At 47.8% G+C, this 20,218-nt stretch overlaps 1 protein-coding gene across 4 annotated transcripts in view; it reads left to right on the plus strand.

Moving 5' to 3' along the window:
• Positions 1-6,657: 6,657 nt before the first annotated feature.
• GGA2 (golgi associated, gamma adaptin ear containing, ARF binding protein 2) overlaps positions 6,658-20,218 on the plus strand; it is a 29,704-nt gene continuing 16,143 nt past the window's right edge. For 2 of the 4 annotated variants that reach the window (XM_081554508.1, XM_081554509.1), the window contains exons 1-5: positions 6,658-6,829; positions 14,904-14,988; positions 16,214-16,289; positions 17,170-17,268; positions 19,990-20,113. In XM_081554508.1, the coding sequence (XP_081410634.1) occupies positions 6,718-6,829; positions 14,904-14,988; positions 16,214-16,289; positions 17,170-17,268; positions 19,990-20,113 (496 nt within the window). In that variant the 5' untranslated portion in view covers positions 6,658-6,717. The remainder of the gene's footprint in view (positions 6,830-14,903; positions 14,989-16,213; positions 16,290-17,169; positions 17,269-19,989; positions 20,114-20,218) is intronic. The other 2 variants (XM_081554510.1, XM_081554511.1) reach the window with 1 other exon arrangement.

The raw sequence follows: 20,218 nt of genomic DNA on the forward strand, positions 1-20,218 counted from the left end.
CCAGGCCTACATGCTGTCTCCTCTGCCCCCTACACCCCTCCCCCAACCCTGATTGCAGTAGGACAGTTCAGGCAAGGAGGGGCAGCCTCTTGTGTGAGTCCATTCTGTCCTATCTTCATTCATTCATTTCACAGTTACCTACTGTGTGCCAGGTCCTGTTAAGCCTAGCGGTGTGAGAGGAATTAGACAAAGCCTTGTTGATTTTGGGGGCTTACTCCACAGATTTGTGTTCATTCCTTTCCTTAAGCTTTTAAAAATAAAACACAAAAGATAAGGCTGCTGTCTCAAAGAGATCACCATCTCATAGGTGACACAAAATTGCAAGTGTGGATGTGGTGGAGGAGGGGCAAGCAAAGTGATACAGGGATGTGGGTATCCTTGGGTGTCAGGAGCCAGACAGGAAATGCTTTCTTTTTTAATTGATTTTTAAATTTATTTTTTTTCATCTTTTCATTATTTATTTATTTATTTTAATTGGAGGCTAATTACAATATTGTAGTGGTTTTTGCCGTACACTGACATGAATCAGCCATGGATGTACATGTGTTCCCCATCCTGAACCCCCCTCCCACCTCCTTCACCATCCCATCCCTCTGGGTCATCCCAGTGGACCAGCCCTGAGCACCCTGTTTTTTTAATTAAAATTTTATTTTATTTATTTTTAAAAGTCACACCATGGGGCTTGTGGGATCTCAGATCCCAGACCAGGAATCAAACACGGGCCCTCTGCAGGGAGTGTGGAGTCCTAACCAGTGGATTGCCAGGGAAGTCCCAGGAGATGCTTTCTTCACAAGGAGTTGGATTGTTGTTTTTTACTTTTAATTTCAGATAAACAGTGAATAATTTTTTAAGTATGTCCCAAGCAATATTTGTGACATACCATTGCTAAACATTATTTGTAATTGTATGCTATGCTTAGTCTCTCAGTCGTGTCCGGATTCTGTACGACCCTATGGACTGCAGCCCGCCAGGCTCCTCTGACCACGGAGATTCTCCAGGCAAGAATACTGGAGTGGGTTGCCATGTCCTCCTCCAAGGGATCTTAGCAACCCAGGTCTCCCACATTTCAGGCAGATTCTTTACCGTCTGAGCCACCAGGGAAGCCCAAGAATATTGGAGTGGGTAGCCTATCCCTTCTCCAGGGGACCTTCCCGACCCAGGGATTGAATTGGGGTCTCCTGCATTGCAGGCAGGTTCTTTACCAGCTGAGCTACCCAGGACGCCCCTTGTAATTGTATAGGGGTGGGCAAAATGGGTGAAGGTGATCAAAAGGTACAAACGGCAAGTTACAAAGTGGCTAAGTCCTGGGGATGCAATGTACAGCATGGTGACACTAGTTAATACTGCACTGTATATTTGAAAGTTTCTAAGAGTAGATTTTACAAGATTTTATAAGCCATTATAAGTTCTTATCACAAAAGAAAAACATTTGAAACGATGTGTGGTATTGAATACTAACTAGACATATTATGGTGATTGTTTTGCAAGGTATACAAATATCAAATCATGTTACACACCTGAAACTACTACAATATTATATATGTATGTCATTATACATCAAAATATAATAATAGTAGAAATACAGTGCACAATAAATGTAATGCACTTGAAAGTGAAAGTGTTAGTCGCTCAGTTGTGTCCAACTGTTTGTGACCATTTGGACGGTATTCTGCCAGGTTCCTCTGTCCATGGAATTCTCCAGGCAAGAATACTGGAGTAGGTTGCCATTCCCTTCTCCAGGGGATCTTCCTGACCCAGGGATCGAACCCAGGTCTCCCACATTGCAAGCAGATTCTTTACGGTATGAGCCACCAGGGAAGCCTCATGCCCAAAACCATCCTCACCCCTGCCGCGCCCAGGTCCGTGGAAAAATTGTTTTTCATGAAACTGGTCCCTGGTGCCAAAAAGGTTGGGGAATTAAATAGACACGGCCCCTGCTTATGAAAGTTCATTGTCCAGAAAGAAGAGACAGACTATGGGCCATGCACATGACATAGGAAAGGAAATGGAAAACAGAAGGGAGCTTGGGCAGGAAGGGCTGCACAGACACGCAAGAGGGGTCCTAGGAAGGCAGGTGAGGGTGACAGCATTGTTTGGTCTGAAACCAAAGCTTCTGCATCCAACCACTACACAGAACTCCCAAACCACTTCCTTACCGCCCACTTACCCTTTAACCTTTCAGTTGTGGTCTCTCAAGCATTGACTAGAGGAAGAATGATTAGATTCTTGTACTTCACCCCACTTCCTAGGTTCAGAGAATCTGCTTTCCAGTGCAGGAGACACAGGAGATGTGGGTTCAATCCCTGGGCTGGGAAGATTCCCTGGAGGAGGAAATGGCCACCTGCTTCAGTATTCTTGCCTGGGAAAATCCTGTGGACGAAGGAGCCTGGCGGGCTACAGTCCATGGGATCTCAAAGAGCTGGACAGGACTGAGCACATACTCCATACTTCAGACCTACTGAATCAGAAACTGTGTGGGTGGGGCCTTGCATTCCATGTTTTAACTAGCCTTCCAGGTAGATCTGACAAATGTTAGTTTGAGAACCACTGATCATATGTCAAAATGTTCAAAGAGTACAGCTGCTTAAAATAAATAACATGTTAGGTATAAGGATGCTCTGCTGTGCTTAGCAACTCAGTCGTGTCCGACTCTTTGTGACCCCATGGACTGTAGCCCGCCAGGCTCCTCTGTCCATGGGGATTCTCCAGGCAAGATTACTGGAGTGGGTTGCGTGCCCTCCTCCAGGGGATCTTTCCAACCCAGGAATTGAACCCAGATCTCTCACATCACAGGTGGATTCTTTACCGTCTGAGCCACCAGGGAAGCCCGAGGTATAAGGATGGTTCTTGGCAAAACAGAGAGCTCGAGCCCTCCTCCAGGGCACAGTCTCTGGTCATCTCTAGGCATTTCTTGCAATGAGGAAACCCAGCTCCAGTGTTGACAGATATTTAGAATTTTTGAGAGATGAACACGTTAAATTTTTCACTTAATTCATCTCACTGAAGAACCTGGTGAGATGTTACAACCGGTTCAAAGACATATCCAAAGACCCATTTGAAGATCAGGAATATTGAAATGACTCTGCAAAATGGGAGCAAAGCTGTTTTTTCCACAGGACGAGGGTTGTGTCTTCCAAGGACAGAATCATTTGCCTGTCTATAGAAAAGAATACGGAGAAGGCAATGGCACCCCACTCCAGTACTCTTGCCTGGAAAATCCCATGGACTGTAGCCTACCAGGCTCCTCCGTCCATGACTGAGCGACTTCACTTTCACTTTTCCCTTTCGTGCACTGGAGAAGGAAATGGCAACCCACTCCAGTATTCTTGCCTGGAGAATCCCAGGGACGGCGGAGCCTGGTGGGCTGCCGTCTATGGGGTCGCACAGAGTTGGACACGACTGAAGCGACTTAGCAGCAGCAGCAGCAGCAGAAAAGAATAATTTTCCATTGCTTTCAGTTATCTACAGTATATAGAGACGTAAAATAATTCCCAGACTTCCCAGGTGGCGCTAGTGGTAAAGAACCCACCTGCCAATGCAGGAAAGGTAAGAGACTCGGGTTCGAGCCCTGGGTCGGGAAGATCCCTTGGAGGAGGAAATGGTAACTCATTCCAGTATTCTTGCCTGGAGAATCTCATGGACAGAGGAGCCTGGCAGCTACAGTCCATAGGGTCACAAAGACTCAGCTGAAGTCTTTGTGAATGGCTGAAGTGACTTAAAGTCAAAGTGTTAGTCGCTCAGTCGTGTCCGACTCTTTTCAACCCCACGGACTGTAGTCCACCAGGCTCCTCTGTCCATGGGATTCTCCAGGCAAGAATACTGGAGTGGGTTGTCATTTCCTTCTCCAGGGGATCTTCCCAACCCAGGGATTGAACCCAGGTCTTGTGCGTTGCAGACAGATTCTTTACCACTGAGCCACCAAGGAAGCCCAGAAGTGACTTCAGTTCAGTTCAGTCGCTCAGCTGTGTCTAACACTTTTCGACCCCATGGACTGCAGCACGCCAGGCCTCCCTGTCCAACACCAACTCCCAGAGTTTACCCAAACTCATGTCCACTGAGTAGGTGATGCCATGCAACCATCTCATCCTCTGTCATCCCCTTCTCCTCCCGCCTTCAACCTTTCCCAACATCAGGGTCTTTTCAAATGAGTCAGTTCATCTCATCAGGTAGCCAAAAATATTGGAGTTTCAGCTTCAGCATCAGTCGTTCCAATGAATATTCAGGACTGATTTCCTTTAGGATGTACTGGTTGGATCTCCTTGCAGTCCGAGGGACTCTCAAGAGTCTTCTCCACCACCACAGTTCAAAAGCATCAGTTCTTCAGTGCTCAGCTTTCTTTATAGTCCAACTCTCATATCCATACATGACTACTGGAAAACCATAGCTTTGACTAGATGGACCTTTGTTGGCAAAGTAATGTCTCTGCTTTTTAATATACTGTCTTGCTGAGAAGTGACTTAGCACACATGCAAAATAATTCCCAGGCCCAAAATCAGATAACACAGAGGGTGTGCTGTGGACAACGTATTGTTCAATCGCTCAGTAGTAACCCCATGGACTACACTCACCAGGCCTCCCTGTCCTTCACCATCTCCCAGAACTTGCTCATGTCCATTGAGTCAGTTATGCCATCCAACTATCTTGTCCTCTGTCATCCCCTTCTCCTCCTGCCTTCAATCTTTCCCAGCATCAGGGTCTTTTCTAATGAGTTGGCCCTTTGCATCAGGTGGCCAAAGTATTGTAGCTCAGCATCAGTCCTTCTAATGAATATTCGGGGTTGGTTTCCTTTAAGATTGACTGGTTTGATCTTGCAGTCCAAAGGACAACATGTAGTTTTCATTAATTTCATACAGAATTTCCCTGATATGAATAATGGTATAGATTGAATTCAAATTCACATGCTGAAGGGCTAATGTCCATGTGATGGTATTTGAGGTGGGTGCTGTGGGAGCTAATTAGGCTTAGCTGTGGTCCTGAGGGTGCATCCCTCATGATGGGATTAGTGCCCTAGGGGAAGTGATCAGAGCGTGCCGTCTCTTCACCCTGTGAGCACAACAAAGCAGCACTCTGCAAACCTGGAAGCAGGTTGTCAACAGCACCTTGATCTTGGACTTGCCAGCCTCCAGTGGGAAATAAACGTCTGTTGTTTAGGCCACTCAACCTTTGGTATTTTGTTGTATCAGTCCAAGTTTACTAAGGTAACAACTGTATAATTTTCATATAGAAAGGTGCTACAGGCAACAATCTGTGAGATGGAGATGCGTGTGGCTGGATCTATTTTGAAGCTAACATTGTACAGCAAATGTACTTTGAAACTTATATTGTGTGTTTATTTGGGGCAGGGATGGGACCTAAATTCCTATGGATGCATGCATGCTAAGTCGTTTCCATCATGTCCTACTCTTTGTGACCCTGTGGACTGTAGCGCGCCAAGCTCCTTTATCCATGGGATTCTCCAGACAGGAATACTGGAGTGGGTTGCCATGCCTTTATCCAGGAATCTTCCCAATCCAGTGATCGAACCCGCGTCTCTTATGTCTCCTGCATTTGCAGGTGGATTCTTTACCACTAGCACCACCTGAGAAGCCCCTAAATTCCTATAGCGACCTCTTATTGCTTCCCCTGTTCATCTAGCCATTCAACAAGTATTTATCAGTACTGGTGTGCCAGGCACGACCCTAGGTAAGTGGAGACATAGAAGTGCACAAAGTTCCTGCCTGTATTAGTGGGGTGAAGCAGGTAATGGAGTACAGAGCACTCGAGCTTCAAGGGAAAGTTACCCGTTATCTAGAGAGCACACCTTTCCAGTGCCCAGCCTTTCCTTCACTGTCCTAGAGATGTCTTACAACTCTGTTAGTTGTAGATAACTGACAGCAATGCAAATAATTCTTGCCTATAAACATGCAAATTGGGGAATTTCCTGGTGGCCCTAATGGTTAGGGCTCCAGGCTTCCACTGCAGCAGGCTGGCATTAGATCTCTGGTCAGGGAACTATGATCCTTGTAAATCTCACCGAGAGGCCTTAAATGAAAAGGTAAAAAGCAAATGAATAAATATATAAAATGCAAATTAACTCTGAGCTACTTTTGTGTCTATTTGCACATCTGTTGCAACACTCCTTTATTCTGTATAAACTTGCCCTTTTCCTGACTTCTCTTTTATAACATCTGCTTGGTGTTAAATACTTAATTAGTGTTAAATACTTAACGTGCTCATTTTATAATGTATGAAAATCATGACTTTTTTTGTAGGGGGGTGGCGATTATCCTTTGACACAATGAGTAAGTGCCTACCTAGCACACTCATTAATGTATTATGGAGAAAATAAAGCCGAGTATAGAGGTAGGTGGTGGTCCGGAAAGACCGTCCGGAATAAAAATGCTAGAGAAGTAGTATATCTGAGACTCATTTTAACGGGGCGCCCTCTATTTTATCTGGCAAGCCTTGCGAGGTTGACTTGACGAATTCTGATCTGGTCGCGGGTCTGAATAACCAGCCAGCGAGGCCGCCTAGCGCTGAGTAGAAAGCTCTCGGCGAGGCTGAGCCCACCTGCCCGAGCCTGCGCGGAGGGGGGACCTGGTCGGTGGGCGTGGCCACACAAGCCCTGCCCCGTCACGTGCCGGCCCTCGGCTGCCGCGTCGGCAGCCCCGGAACGCTGCAGACGCCGGCGGCTGAAGCGCAGGGGCGGCCGCGGCCTCGGCGGCGGGGGCTGGGCCCATGGCGACGGCGACGGCGGTGACGGCGGTGGCGGCGGGGGCCGGGGCCGCGGCGGGAGCTGAGACGGCCGAGGGGCCCCGGGGGCCGCCGGCGGCGCTGGAGCTCTGGCTCAGTGAGTAGCCCGGGCCGCCCCTCGGCTCGGGCGCAGCGCTCCACGTGAGGCCTCGCTTCCCGCCTCCCCGGGCCTTTCTTCTGAGGCTGGCGGGCGGGCAGGTGGCCGCGGGGAGGCTGGCGCCCGAGGAGGGAGGCAGGGCCCGGCACAGGTGGGAGGATCTCCTCGGGGGGCCTAGAGAGGAACCCCAGGAATCTGCTGTGACTGCGGACCAGAGGCTGGGCGCTCTGCGCCCCCATGCCCCCATCGCGGTGCATAAACACTGTTAACAACATAATGGCTACGGTTTATTGAGCTTCGCTTTTATGCCAAACACCGCTAAAGGGCGTTTCAGCCACTGTTAATCCTTATTACTACCCCTAGAGACAGCTTCGGTTACTAACCTCGTTTTAGAGATGGGCACTTTTAGACTTAGCTGTGCAGTACACCCATCCTCTGGGAAAGAACTCTCTCTGGCTGCAGACTTGAATGTCAAAAAGAAGCCCTTTAAACCTTTTGTGCGAGTTCCTTCTGGCCGGACTTTTGTTATTGTCTCATGTAAGACTCATGGCAGTACCAGGGTAGTTACTGTCCCTGCGTTACCGATGGGGTCTTGAAATTCCAAGAGAATAAAGCATATACTCCTTGTATTGGGCTCTGCGGGGTGCTGGGAGTACTAAGATGTGTAAGGCAGAGCCCTTGCTCACAAAGATATATTTAAGTAGGTGATAGAAGCCGATAGTAGCAGCACTTTGTTACCTTAAGGCAAATGGGAGGGATACTGGGCTTGTTTAAGGTGCAGTGCGTCAGGGGACATAGCATTTGAGTGGACAATGGAGGCAACATTTCAGATGCAGGAAACTGCATGTGCAAAAGCTGGGGGAAAGGAAAGTGTGGAGCATTCTGGGAAGAAGGAAGTTGGCTGCAAGAGTGCGAAGCCTAAAGAGACTGCATGGCTAATTGGGGCGAGATCTTAAAGGGTCTTGTGGGCTGCAGAAAGGAGTTCAGAGTTTATCCTTGAGGTAGTCGGGGAGGAGATGTCAGAGCCTGGAACTCTGATCAAGTGTGCATGCATGTTCAGTCTTGTCTCACTTTTTTGCGACCCCATGGACTGTAGCCCTCCAGGATCCTCTGTCCATGGGATTTCCCAGGCAAAAATACTGGAGTGGGTTGCTATTTCCTACTCCAGGGGATCTTCCTGACTGTCTCCTGCACAAGCAGGTGGATTCTTTACCGCTGTGCCACCTGGGAAGCCCCTCTGATCAAGTACCTGTGTTAAAAGCATCACCTTCAACTGTGAGGAGCTGAATTGGTTACGGATGGGAGAGTCCAGGCAGAGAGTAGATAAAAAGCTCTTCTGGTAGTGTGTTGGGACTGAAGTACAAAGATATTGGGATGGAGAGTAGAAATAATTAGCTAGTGCGATCAGCAGCCTTAGTGCATTAGAATAGAGGCAGGGGACCAGCGGGATCTAGGGTGGATTGTAGATTTCAGGCTTAGGGGACTGATTAGTTACAGTTGCTTCACTTGTGGAGTTTGAGGTGCTTGTGGCATAAAGAGAAGCTCTCTGGGCAGTTGGTTGGCTCCAGAGAGGGTAAGAACTGGAGGTCAACTTGAGACCTTTAGTTCATTAGCAGTGAACTTGTCTAGGGAGGCTGTGCACATTAGGAAGAACAGAGTTTGCAGATGGAGCATGGAGAATCTCAACATGGAAGAAGCGGGGCGGGGGGCGGCGCAGTGCTGGGGTGGGAAAGCTGAGAGAAAAGTGGAGCCTACAGGCTGCAGGAAAGCTGGGAGGCGGGGAGCCACAGGTCTCTAAGGAAGGTGTAGTTGGTAGGTGGTTTTGCTGCTGAGAAAGCGAGAAGGAGGAGGGGGAACTTTGAATTTGGCAACTGAAAGATTACTGAGTTATCTCAGTGTTAAACGGTGGGGACAGAAAGAAGGTAGTTGACTAGGAGGCAGTGGAGTTGCAAAAGTCAAGTGGGCTGGGTTAGAGACCAGCCAGCCACTGACCCAGGTGGGGGAGAAAAAGAGAACTAAGACTGTTTAGGAGGGGATCCTTAAGCTCCAGCTGTTTTAGGCCATTGTGGTCCCAAAGTTCTGAGATCTTCCGGTTGTTCGGGTAGGGCTAGAACCTGTACCAACAGCACAGACCCCCTTCCCACCAAAAATGCCTCCAGACATTCCCAGATGTGCCCTGGGACAGAGGGCCCACCTCTTCCCCTCTGCACCTGAGATCCTCTGAGTTTGGGCTTTGGAGTGTTGAGTGGACTTCAGAAATACATCTTGTAGTCTTTGTGGTTGTGCGGTTTCCACCTCCCTGCCCCTGCCCGCCATAGGAGCAGAAAAAGTATACTGTTGAACCAGACTTGTGGGGGCTGGGGCCCAGTGGAGGTGGTACGTGGATGGACGTGAGCTAGAGAGGCTGGTGGTGGGGCAAGAACTGGAGTGTAGTTGAAGGAAAGTCCCTGAGTCTAGGCTGGATGGAGAAGGAAGTCACTCCAGGGGCACGTGAAGACCCCAGAGCTCATCTCAGTGACGGATCTTACCTCAGCAAGCAAGGCAGCTGTGTTCCTAAGGCTGGAATGTAATAGCATGGCCCCCCTGTGGCTCAGATGGTAAAGAATCTGCCTGCAATGCATAAGACCCAGGTTCGATCCCTGGGTCAGGAAGATCCCCTGGAAAAGGAAATGGCAACCCACTCCAGTATTCTTGCCTGGAAAATCCCATGGAGAGAAGACCCTGATGGGCTACAGTCCATGGTGTGACTGAGCAACTGACACCTTGGGGTTGTGAGGATCAGGGGAGTTCATGCATCTCAAGCACACGCAACAGTGCCTGTGCACAGTGTCAGCTATCCTCATCACTAGTCTTCTTAGTAGAGAGTGGCCGAAAACGAACTCATACTGTTTTGCCAGAAAAGGAAAAACATCGGACCTAGAATTGGGAAGGAGTAGTTCCCCAAAGGAACGCCAGGAACCTGTTTCACCAGAAGCTCAAGCTTTAAAAATACAAGTAGCAGCTTCTGGGCGTTTTGCAGCCCCCCCTCCCCCACTTAGTTTATTTTGGGCGTTGTTCCACATGACTGCGTTTAGAGCTGCCTCCTGTTAATGAAAAGCCTCCTGTGCCCGGTGGCATGGGGTGCTATACTCGATTTAACCAGCGGAGTCTCGAGCTATTAACAGCAGCGCTGGGGCCTCTTGGTCTCAGCTCTGCTAGTGCTGCCAGGGAAGCACTAGCTTAGTTGGATGCTCTGTAATCTTTCTTCTTCCATCTACTTGGACCTACTCCCAGGTGATAAGTCCTGTCTCCCAGCCTCACTCTTCTGCCTCCCTTGGGGATGAGAATGGTCTGGATTTCGATCTGTTTGTATTCTCCCAGCCTCTCTAGGACTGAGCTGATTCTTTATCTTGGATCCATCATTCCTATGGTGGATCTTGGCCTTTCAGCACCACTTGATGTCAGAGTGGGTGTGTATCTGCCCCACGCAGTGCATAGTCACTGCCGCTGGATTGAGTTCTAAGTGTTCTCAAGGTGACTGCTTCCCCACAGCCCCAGGCTCCCCTGAGTAGCACAGGCTGCTCTTAACGCCAGGGTCATGACCCTGGGGGTGGGGTGGTGGCTGATGTGAGATGATTTGGCTTTTGAATTAGTCACTGTTAGATGAACCATTCAGGGAATTCCCTGGCGGTCCATTGGTTGGGATTTAGTGCTTTCCCCGCTGTGACCTGGGTTCAGCCCCTGGTTGGGGAACTAAGATTCTGCAGACTCACAGCAGACCCCCTAACCTCCCCCCCACCCCCGGGGGTGGGGGTAGAAAGCCCTTTCACTCATATCTGGAGGGTTCGACTGTCTCCCTTTTTTTTTTAATTTTAAAAAGTTAAAAAAATTTTAAATCCTCTGAGAATTAATTGTCTCTGGACCTGCTCAAAGCCACTGAAATAGCTTGGCAGGATGGGATTAGGTGTTTGGAAACCCAGTTGTTTCAGAACTGGAGTAGCCATCTCTTGGTGTCAGCAGTATGTCCAGCCAACTGGCCAGACTTCACATAGTGAAAGATGAATCATTCATTCATTAGTAGATACCCTTGCTGATGACTGTCTAGGTGCTGGAGGGTGGGAAGGTGAATGAGACAGGCCTTCTTCCTGCCTTGGGGAGCTGATAACTTGGTGGTAAAAAGGTCGAAGAACCTAGTTCCCAAAAGAGGCCCTGGCTTTGTCAGAGACCTGAAGACTTACATTTGGGCCCTGGAATTGGGCAGACCTGAGATTTTTTGTCATTTTCCAGTTTTGTGACTGGGCAGATTTCTTCATCTATAAAATGTTGAGCTAACATTAGTACCAGCTTCAGTTTTCTGAGGATTACAGGAAAGGGATGCTAGGAAAGCACTCAGCGTCATGTCTGACACAAAGCAAGTTCTTAAAAAACAAAGTGTGTGTGGGGGGGTCAGCAGCTCTGACTATTATTGCTGTTATTTGGGAGCTGTGAAAAACCTTAAGGGAATCCTTATGATACGGCGATAGCAAATAAAAAAACTTACTTTGTAGATCTTTTTGCTGCTTTGCCTTGGTTATGGGTTTAGAACATTATTTAAGCTTGTAGAGTTTTTTTTCCTTCCTTTCTTTGGAAAACCTGCTGACTTGGTGGTAGGGGAGGAGGGAGAGAGCTGGATTCTGCTTGGTGAACAGGGTCCCATCTGCTCTTCTCTGCCGCTGGGTCATAGAGCACGGGTCCCCAAACCCCCGGGCCACAAACCGTACCAGTCAGGTTGCGGCAAGTAAGAAACCAGGCTGCACAGCAGGAGGTGAGCGGTGGGTGAGTGAGCGAAGCTTCATCTGTTAATATATTTATAGCTGCTCCCCATCATTATTACTGCTTGAGCTCCACCTCCTGTTGGATTAGTGGTGGCATTAGATTCTCATATGAGAGCAGACAGTAAATGTAATGCATTTGAATTGTCCTGAAACCACTTCCTCCCCCCACCCCCCTCGCCTGTGGAAAAATTATTTTCCGTGAAACTGGCCCCTGGTGTCCAAAAGGTTGGGGAACTGCTGTCACAGAGTCATGTGTTGAGGTCTGAAAGTCTTTTAGGTGTCAAGCTTGACCTTGTCGTGAACTGAAGCTTTATGAAGTTTTAATGGTACAGAAAGTTCAGATGAGTCAGATCTCCTTTTTTTATTAATTTTTATTGGAGTATCATTGCTTTACAGTGTTGTGTTAGTTTCTGCTGTACAGCAAACTGAATCAGTTATGCATATACATATATCCACTCTTTTTTAGATTTCCTTCCGCTTTAGGTCACCACAGAGCATTGCCCAGAGTAGAGGTCCCTGTACAGTAGTCAGATCTCCTTAATCAGATTCTCTTGAGTATCACTGCTTTCAGTTTATTTCCTGAGTAATTATTTTGTGCCTATGCCTAAGGCACTGTACCAAGCATTATAGGAAACATAGTGCTTCTACCTTTGTTTTGAAGAGACTTGAAGTTTAACTGTACTAAGTCGTGTACATATTTTTAAAGGAAAACACAGAGATTGTTACAAGATTGTCTTTTATTGATTACTTAATGTTTGCTGCTATACTGAGTATTTCAGACACTTTTTTATTTAAGATTCATTTATTTATTTATTGCACTGGGTCTTCCTTGCTGCTTGCAGGCTTTCTTTAGTTGCGGTGCATGGACCTCTCATTGCAGTGGCTTCTCTTGTTGTGGGGCATGGGCTCTAGGTGCACAGGCTTCATTAGTTGCAGGATGTGGACTCAGTAGTTGTAGTTCACAGGCAGATGGATTCCTAACCAGTAGACCACCAGGGAAGCCCTAAACACTATCTTTTAAAAATCTCATGGCTATCCCACACGGAAGGTACCCTTTCCTTATTTTATAGTTGAGGAAACTGGGGCTCTGAGAGCCCAATGGCTTGTAACTAATAAAGCATGGAGCTGGAGATCCCCATCCTAAAAGACCAGGTAGGACGTGGGTCTTCTGAGATGGAAGAGATGGCTTCTGTTTTGTAGGGGTGGGTGATAGAAAGATTAAGAAAGTCCTTATGAAGTGGCATTTGAATTGGGATTCGAAGGGTGAATAGCATTTTGAGAGGTGGAACATAGAGAAAGAGCTTTGAGGAGGAAAAAGGTGAGGAGCGTGGGGAAATTGATAACCTGATTCCTTTGCTCTTCGTTGTTGTCTGTCTTCATTTAGGATGGGGCTGGTGGGTGGGAAGATGGATTGAGTACCTGTCCTTTGAATCTCATTGTTGAGCTAGGGGCACAAGACTTCCACATGACATAAAAGTGACTGCCATCTGGAAAGTTAAACTCTAGTTGACTGTGGGGTCTTTTTTAAAAAATTATTTACTAATTTTTGGCTGCACTGGGTCTTCATTGCTGCATGAGCACTTTCACGAGTTGCGGTGAGTAGGGGCTGCTCTTCAGTTGCAGCGTGCAGACGTCTCATTGCAGTGACTTCTCTTGTTGTGGAGAACAGGCTTTAAGTACATGGGCTTCAGTAGTTGTGGTTCCTGGGCTCTAGAGCACAGCCTCCGTAGTTGCTAAGGCTTAGTTGCTCTGCAGCATGTGGGATCTTCCGGGACCACGGATCGAACCTGTTTCCCCTTCACTGGGAGGTAGATTCTTAACCACTGGACCACCAGGAAAGCCCCTGTAGACTCTCAGAAGGGAGGAGAATTAGTCGGGGCTAGGGCAGTGGAGGTGGCTTTTGGGAGCAGATGGAAGTTCAGAATGACCTTGAGAATGGACAGAGAAGAGAGAAGTGGACATTCAGGCAAAAGGAATAGTGTCAGAAGTATGACGGTAAGAATTACTTACTTGCAGAGTTTGAAAGAACTTTTCTGTCAGGACCAATAAGTTTCATTGGAGAGGCGGGTAGTCCAGGATAAGCTGGATAGTGGGGAGCAGGGGAAATGTTATGAAAGGGCAGAACAAAGACAGTCTCGGCAACTACTTTATGAGAACGTGGCTTGTTTCAGTTGGAAGGCTGAGCCTGTGGAATAGGCATCCTTGCTGGGACAGGGGTTCTAGGCGGCAGCAGTGGGAGGGGAGGAAGAAGCTGCTACCATCTAGCACCAGGAAAGAGTCACACAAAGATTCCAGGAAGTCAGGGATTGCCCCACCACTCAGCAGAGCATGGGCTCACATTAGGCCTTCTGATAAGCCCCGTTTCTCCAGGTGTTTCCTGCTCTGAGCTGTGCCCTGGTAGCCTTCATGCTGCATGTCCTCAGATTTCATACAAAGACAAATGTTCCAGTGGGGGAGATCCTAGTGTCACTGGATCTCGGTTCCTTGGGCATATGTGTATGGTAGCAGAGAGAAACGGCATTCTGGGGAATGAAGGCACAGAGGTCCTCTTGTCAGACAGGATAAGCCACTGATGTGGAGAAGCTTCTTAGGTAGGACAGAGCATTTCAGTAAGCAGAGGCTCGGGTTTCAGCCTGTTACTTTGGGGACATGGTGGGAGCTGCTCAGGGCTTCACTGTAAGTTCTGGTCTTCCTGTCACATGGCTGAGAAGCTTCCAGGTTCTTGGTGGTCCCTGGTGGTCCAGTGGTTAAGAATCCACCTGCCAGTACAGGGAACATGAGTTCAATCCTTGCTCTGGAAAGATTCCACATGCCATGGAGCAACCAAGCCCACACGCTGCAACTTGAGAAAGTCCAGTGCAGCCAAAAAACTGAAAATAAAAAATAAAAAAGAGGCTTGCAGGTTGCGGCCTATGCATAGATGCTGGCCTGTGCCTGTCGTTGTTGCAGGGCCACGGTGGGGGGCCAACACGGGCATGAAGAAGGTGCACATAAGCCAACCCCTGCACTGGGAATGGAGCCCCTTTCAGGGCAGTAGCTTGTTAAGCAGTTTGCTTGTTCACGCGGTCAGCAGTCCCTTGAGTCATGGGCCATACCCGTGCCTGACAGTGATGAGTAGGGTCGGCCCCCCACCCCCTCAGCTGTCCGCCCGCTGGTCCCATCCTCGGGAAGTGTGATGTCACAGTCCTTGGCTGTTGTCCTGTTTTGAGGGGTGGAGATGTGGAGAGGTGTGTCTGTTTCCCTGTATTATACTTCAGTTTTACTTTTTATTTCCTTGACAGATAAAGCCACAGACCCAAGCGTGTCAGAACAGGATTGGTCCGCTATCCAGAATTTCTGTGACCAAGTGAACACTGATCCCAACGGGTAAGGTGACATCACACACGTGCCCGGCTTCCACAGGCACTTCAGACTGTGTGTGCCTGTGTTTCTCAGGATTGTTTTACATAGCTTAGGCTTTGTTTCCTTTTTTCCTCCCTCCATGATCTACTGAGTATGTTATTTTTCTAGAAATAGCAAATTCATGTCGTTTTCTTAAAAAAATTTTTGTAACTGGCAATTATTTTAAAATTTTTAAATAATTTTTATGAAACATTACTGCTGAGGAGCTCTCTGGATGTTAGTGATAGAATGTAGCCAGGGTACATAGTAATGTGAAAGATTAATGTGCTCTTATTAAAAAAAATTTTTTTTCTTTGCAGCTTATACTATATTTAGCAGCATGTTTCTGAATGTCCATTTCAGAACCGCAGTAGATGCTTTTGTTGTTGTTTAGTCACTAAGTTGTGTCTGACTCTTTTTCAACCCCATGTAGCCCACCAGGCTCCTCTATCCATAGGATTTCCCAGGCAAGAATACTGGAGTGGATTGCCTTTTTTCTCCAGGGGATCTTCCCAACCCACAGATTAAACCTTCGTCTGAATTCTTTACTACTGAGCCACCAGGGAAGCTTGTTAAGCTAATTTAAATGCAGTCTTTTCTTAAGAAAAAGCAGAGGAAGTGAGGTTAAGATTTTATTGAATTTGGTTTCTGAAGTGTCTGAATGGGAACTTTTTTCCCCGCCTATTTTTTGGCCATGAAGCACGGCCTGCAGGATCTCAGTTCCCCAACCAGGGATCAAACTGCCCCGTGCAGTGGGAGTGTGATGTCTTAACCACTGAACCGCCAGGGAAGTCCCCTGGATAGGAACTTAAGGAATGAGTCAGTTATCCAGATATTTTATCTCCATGTTGCTGAATATTCATTTTGGAAGGAACAAGAAGTTTGATCACATTATCTGCTCCAGGGTTGACTGAGCAGTTCTCAAATAACAAATAGGGTCTGTGCTGCTCTAGACCGAGTTATATACAGGTCTGGGAGCTGTAGGGGTGGGTGGACTGGGGAGAGAATGGTGTGTTCTGGGAGCGTGGCTGTGAGACGTGGGGGTGGCTGGGAGCCCCCCTCCTTCAGGGGCCTGTGCATGGTCGTGTGCAGTCACATCCTACCTCTGCTCTGGGACCCAGGCTCCTGGGGGAGAGGGGACTTGACCGAGCATGCTCAGCCAGAGCGGTTAGTGGGTTCCTCTCCGCCCACAGTCCTTGTTTTCCCTCAGCTCAACCCATGCGCCCTGGCTGCTGGCCCACAAGATCCAGTCTCCTCAAGAGAAAGAAGCTCTTTATGCCTTAACGGTGAGTTTGGCTTGCCCCTTAGCCTTAGCTCTCCTATCCCAAGGCTCACATTTCAGTGTGGGGAAAGCCTCTGAGAGGTTCACCTTCCCTGGCCTTCAGAAGGCAGGCTAGAGGGAGTTCTGGGCTCAGATTGCCCCATTCTAGATCTTTTCTTGGAGAGTAGCATTGAGCCTGCCTTGCAGGAAGGAAAGGAAGGCTTTATTTCCTTTTGCCCTTATTAGACCAGGGCTGGTAAGGTCAAGTGCCTACAGGGCCAGGCTAGTAACATAAGTGAGTGAGCCACTTACGGGTGGGAACCAAAGAACCAAAGAACCAGAGAGACCACGTCCAGTCTAAAGAGGGCAGCTACACGGCAGGACCCGCTGGCTATTGCCAGGGATGAGTTTGGGCCCGGTGTTGCTAGAACTTCCTGTTTAAGAGAAACTGGAAATCCAGATGAAGTCTCAGGATTTTTCAGTATCAGTGACTGATTTGAAATGTTAATTGTGTGGACCAGAGAAAACATTTGCAGGCCCAATTTGTCACTTGAGTGCCATCAGGTAACCCATAGTTTGACAGTTCTTGGGTATTCCATGTCTGATTTCTGCCTCTGAGGAGAAAGAAGGAAGTGATTCTCTCACCAGTTCCACCTGCCCAGAGGGTCTCCATAAAAGGTGGGGTGACCTCAGAGTCCCCCACCGAGCGCTGTCCTGGGCGCAAACCTGTCCGTTACAACAAGAGCAAGCAAACGTTTTTTTACTTAATCTGAAAGCCTCACTCTTTCTCCCAAACTTTAGTGTCCTCAGTCTTGAGCCATGGTTCCAGCAAATACTTACCAGGTTTGGAATGAGCTCTGGAGCCAGCGGCTTCCCCTTCTCACGGGGGTCCTGTGTCTCTGCAGGTGCTGGAGACGTGTGTGAACCACTGTGGGGAGAAATTCCACAACGAGGTGGCCAAGTTCCGCTTCCTGAATGAGCTCATCAAAGTGCTGTCCCCAAAGGTGAGCGCCTTGGGCTTGGCCCCTCTCTCAGCCACTCACTATGGGTGTCACTAAAACCTTACAGGTTAAGCCCTCAGTCCTTCCTAGACTACATCCACTTCAGACACCTGTCATAAGTCTCGGGGATCCCCAAGCTACTTGCACGTCTGCCTGCCCAGCTACTAGTTCGGAGGTTCCTCTGCGCCCCTCTGCCAGGTTGCCTAATTCACTGGAAAGATTCTCAGAACACAGGAAAGGACTATACTTAATAATATCCTTCTATTTTAAAGGATATAAATGAGATACACAGGCCAAGATCTTGAGGGTGAAGGGGGAGCATTTCCACATGCTGTCTCCTGTGGAACCTGAGCACACCACCTTCTCAACACACCTTATGTTCAACCGGAAAGCTCTCTGGACCTGGTGGTTGGAGTTTTTATCTGGAGTTACGTGGGCACTATTGAGTTAATCAGTGGCCACGTGGTTGAACTCAACCTCCCTCCTCTTTTGGGGGTCAGGATGGGGCTGAAAGTTCCAGTCCTCTAATCACATGGTCAGTCCCTCCCTTGAAACTAAGTGTCCACCAGGAATGTTTAGCATAAACTTGGGTATGGTCCCTGGGGAGGACTTGTAAGTAACAAAGACCTTCCTATCACTTAGGAAATTCCAAAGGTCTTTGAAGTTCTGTGCCAGGAGGAACTGAGGAGAAGAGTCAATATTTTGGAAACTATATATATAATATTATAGTTTCCAAAGTTCTTTTACTTATGAGGGTCAATAAATCCTTTTATTTAAGAGGATCTTTTATTAGCAGTAGTAGTAGTATTGAGTTTTGACCGTGCTGTGTCTTGGTTGCAGCGAGCAGGGGCTCCTCTCTACTTACGGTGTGCGCACGTCTCATTGTGGGACTTCTCTCGTTGCGGAGCACGGGCTCAAGGGCACACAGGCTTCAGTAGTTGCATCGTGTGAGCTCAGTTGTTGGGGCTCACAGGCCTAGTTACCCCAAGGCATGCGGGATCTCCCCTGAGCAGGGATCAAACCCGTGTCCCCTGCATTGGTGGGCAGATTCCTAACCACTGTACCACCAGGGATTTCCTTAGGGGATCTTTTAAGAAACAATGACTCAAAACATTTTGAGTTTCAGCAATTCCTTTCACTTTACCTTATTTTCACTCCAAATATATTTTTACTCTACACTCAAAAAAATGAGTGCCCCCAATGGCTCTTACCTAGGCCAATATATGGTGGGATTGAATTTTAGTGGCTTTGGAGGTTGACTCCTGAAACCCAGAAAGAGTGCTGGGGCTGGGTGCCAGGTAATTTGTCCTCTTGCTGTGCCTGCCGTCTCAACCAACCTTGAGCAGCTTACTTCTCAGCTACCATCTCTTCAGTGATACTGTGGGCTGGGCAGTCTACTAACGAAACTGCCCAACTGGGATGGGATTTGAACCCAGCCAAAACTTAGATTGAGACTTGAACCTGTGGGCTAGGATTAAAACCCACTATCTCTCTCTTTTTTTTTTTATTTTTAAATTTGACTGCACCAGGTCTTAGTTGCAGCATGTGGAATCTATTTCCCTGACTAGGGATCGAACTCAGGCCCCTTGCACTGGGAGCATGGAGTCTTAGCTGCTGGACCACCAGAGAAGTCCCCACTGTCTTTTAATTAAAATCAGGACTTCCTGAAGCTCAGGTTCTTTTTTTGTTTGTTTTAATTTTTTTAACACCTAAAACATTTTGTATTGCTGCTAAGTCGCTTCAGTCGTGTCCGACTCTGTACGACCCCATAGACGGCAGCCCACCAGGTTCCGCTGTCCCTGGGATTCTCCAGGCAAGAATACTGGAGTGGGTTGCCATTTCCTTCTCCAGTGCATGAAAGGGAAAAGTGAAAGTGAAGTCGCTCAGTCGTGTCCGACTCTTAGCGACCCCATGAACTGTAGCCTACCAGGCTCATCCCTCCATGGGATTTTCCAGGCAAGAGTACTGGAGCGGGGTGCCATTGCCTTCTCCGATTTTGTATTGAGGTATACCCAATTAACAATGTTGTGATAGTTTCAGGTGAACAGGAAAGGGACTCAGCCATACATATACATGCATCCATTCTCCCCCAAAACCCCACTCTCATCCGAGCTGCCACATGACATTGTGACTCTCAGGTTCTTGATGTCTCAGCACAGAAAGGATTCAGCAAGAGGCAAAATATAGACAAGTAGATTTATTAATATAGAATGCTTGTGAAGGTTGCAAGTGGGCAGGCAAAGGGGCTCTGTCCTGAGAACTAAGTGAGAAAAGATTTGTTTGTAGAGAAATACATTTCATAGATAGGGTGCAGGCTGTCTCAGAAGATGAGAATGGCCCTTAATATGGGATGGTTAGTTTTTGTGGGCTCAGTAGTTTCATAGGGTGACAAGTGGGAGGGTTAGTCCAACTATTTTATGAAAGCTGGGGTAGAGATTTCCAGGAATTGGGCCACTATTCTCTTCTTGGCCTTTTATGGTCAGGCTTGGGACTGTCATGGCTGTATGTGTCTCATTTAGCTGATGTATTACAATGAGCGTGTAATGAGGCTCAAGTTCTACTAGAAATCAAATCTCGCCACCATCTTGCGCCTGTTCTGTTCTGACCAGTTTATTTTGTATCCTCAACATCTGTGCCATTCTTTGAAGGTTATGTCCTGCCGCCCTTTCTCCTGTCTCACTAAGGACCTTCAGCTCAGTAATTCCCTTTCCTTTTTATCTTTAGTACCTAGGCTCCTGGACTACAGAAAAAGTTAAAGGAAGAATCATTGAAATACTCTTCAGTTGGACAGTCTGGTTTCCAGAGGACATCAAGATCCGAGATGCTTATCAGATGCTGAAGAAACAAGGTCTGACTGCATTGCATTCCCTTTCCACAGTGGTTGTTCCTTCTTGCTTTTCTGTACGCTTGGTCATTTTTGGGTGAAAGCTGGAGATCTTGTGTCCAGTAGACA

Source organism: Giraffa tippelskirchi, chromosome 13 (genome assembly GCF_054371585.1).
Source record: "Giraffa tippelskirchi isolate mGirTip1 chromosome 13, T2T-mGirTip1v1.2.pri, whole genome shotgun sequence".
Taxonomy (NCBI): Eukaryota; Metazoa; Chordata; class Mammalia; order Artiodactyla; family Giraffidae; genus Giraffa; species Giraffa tippelskirchi.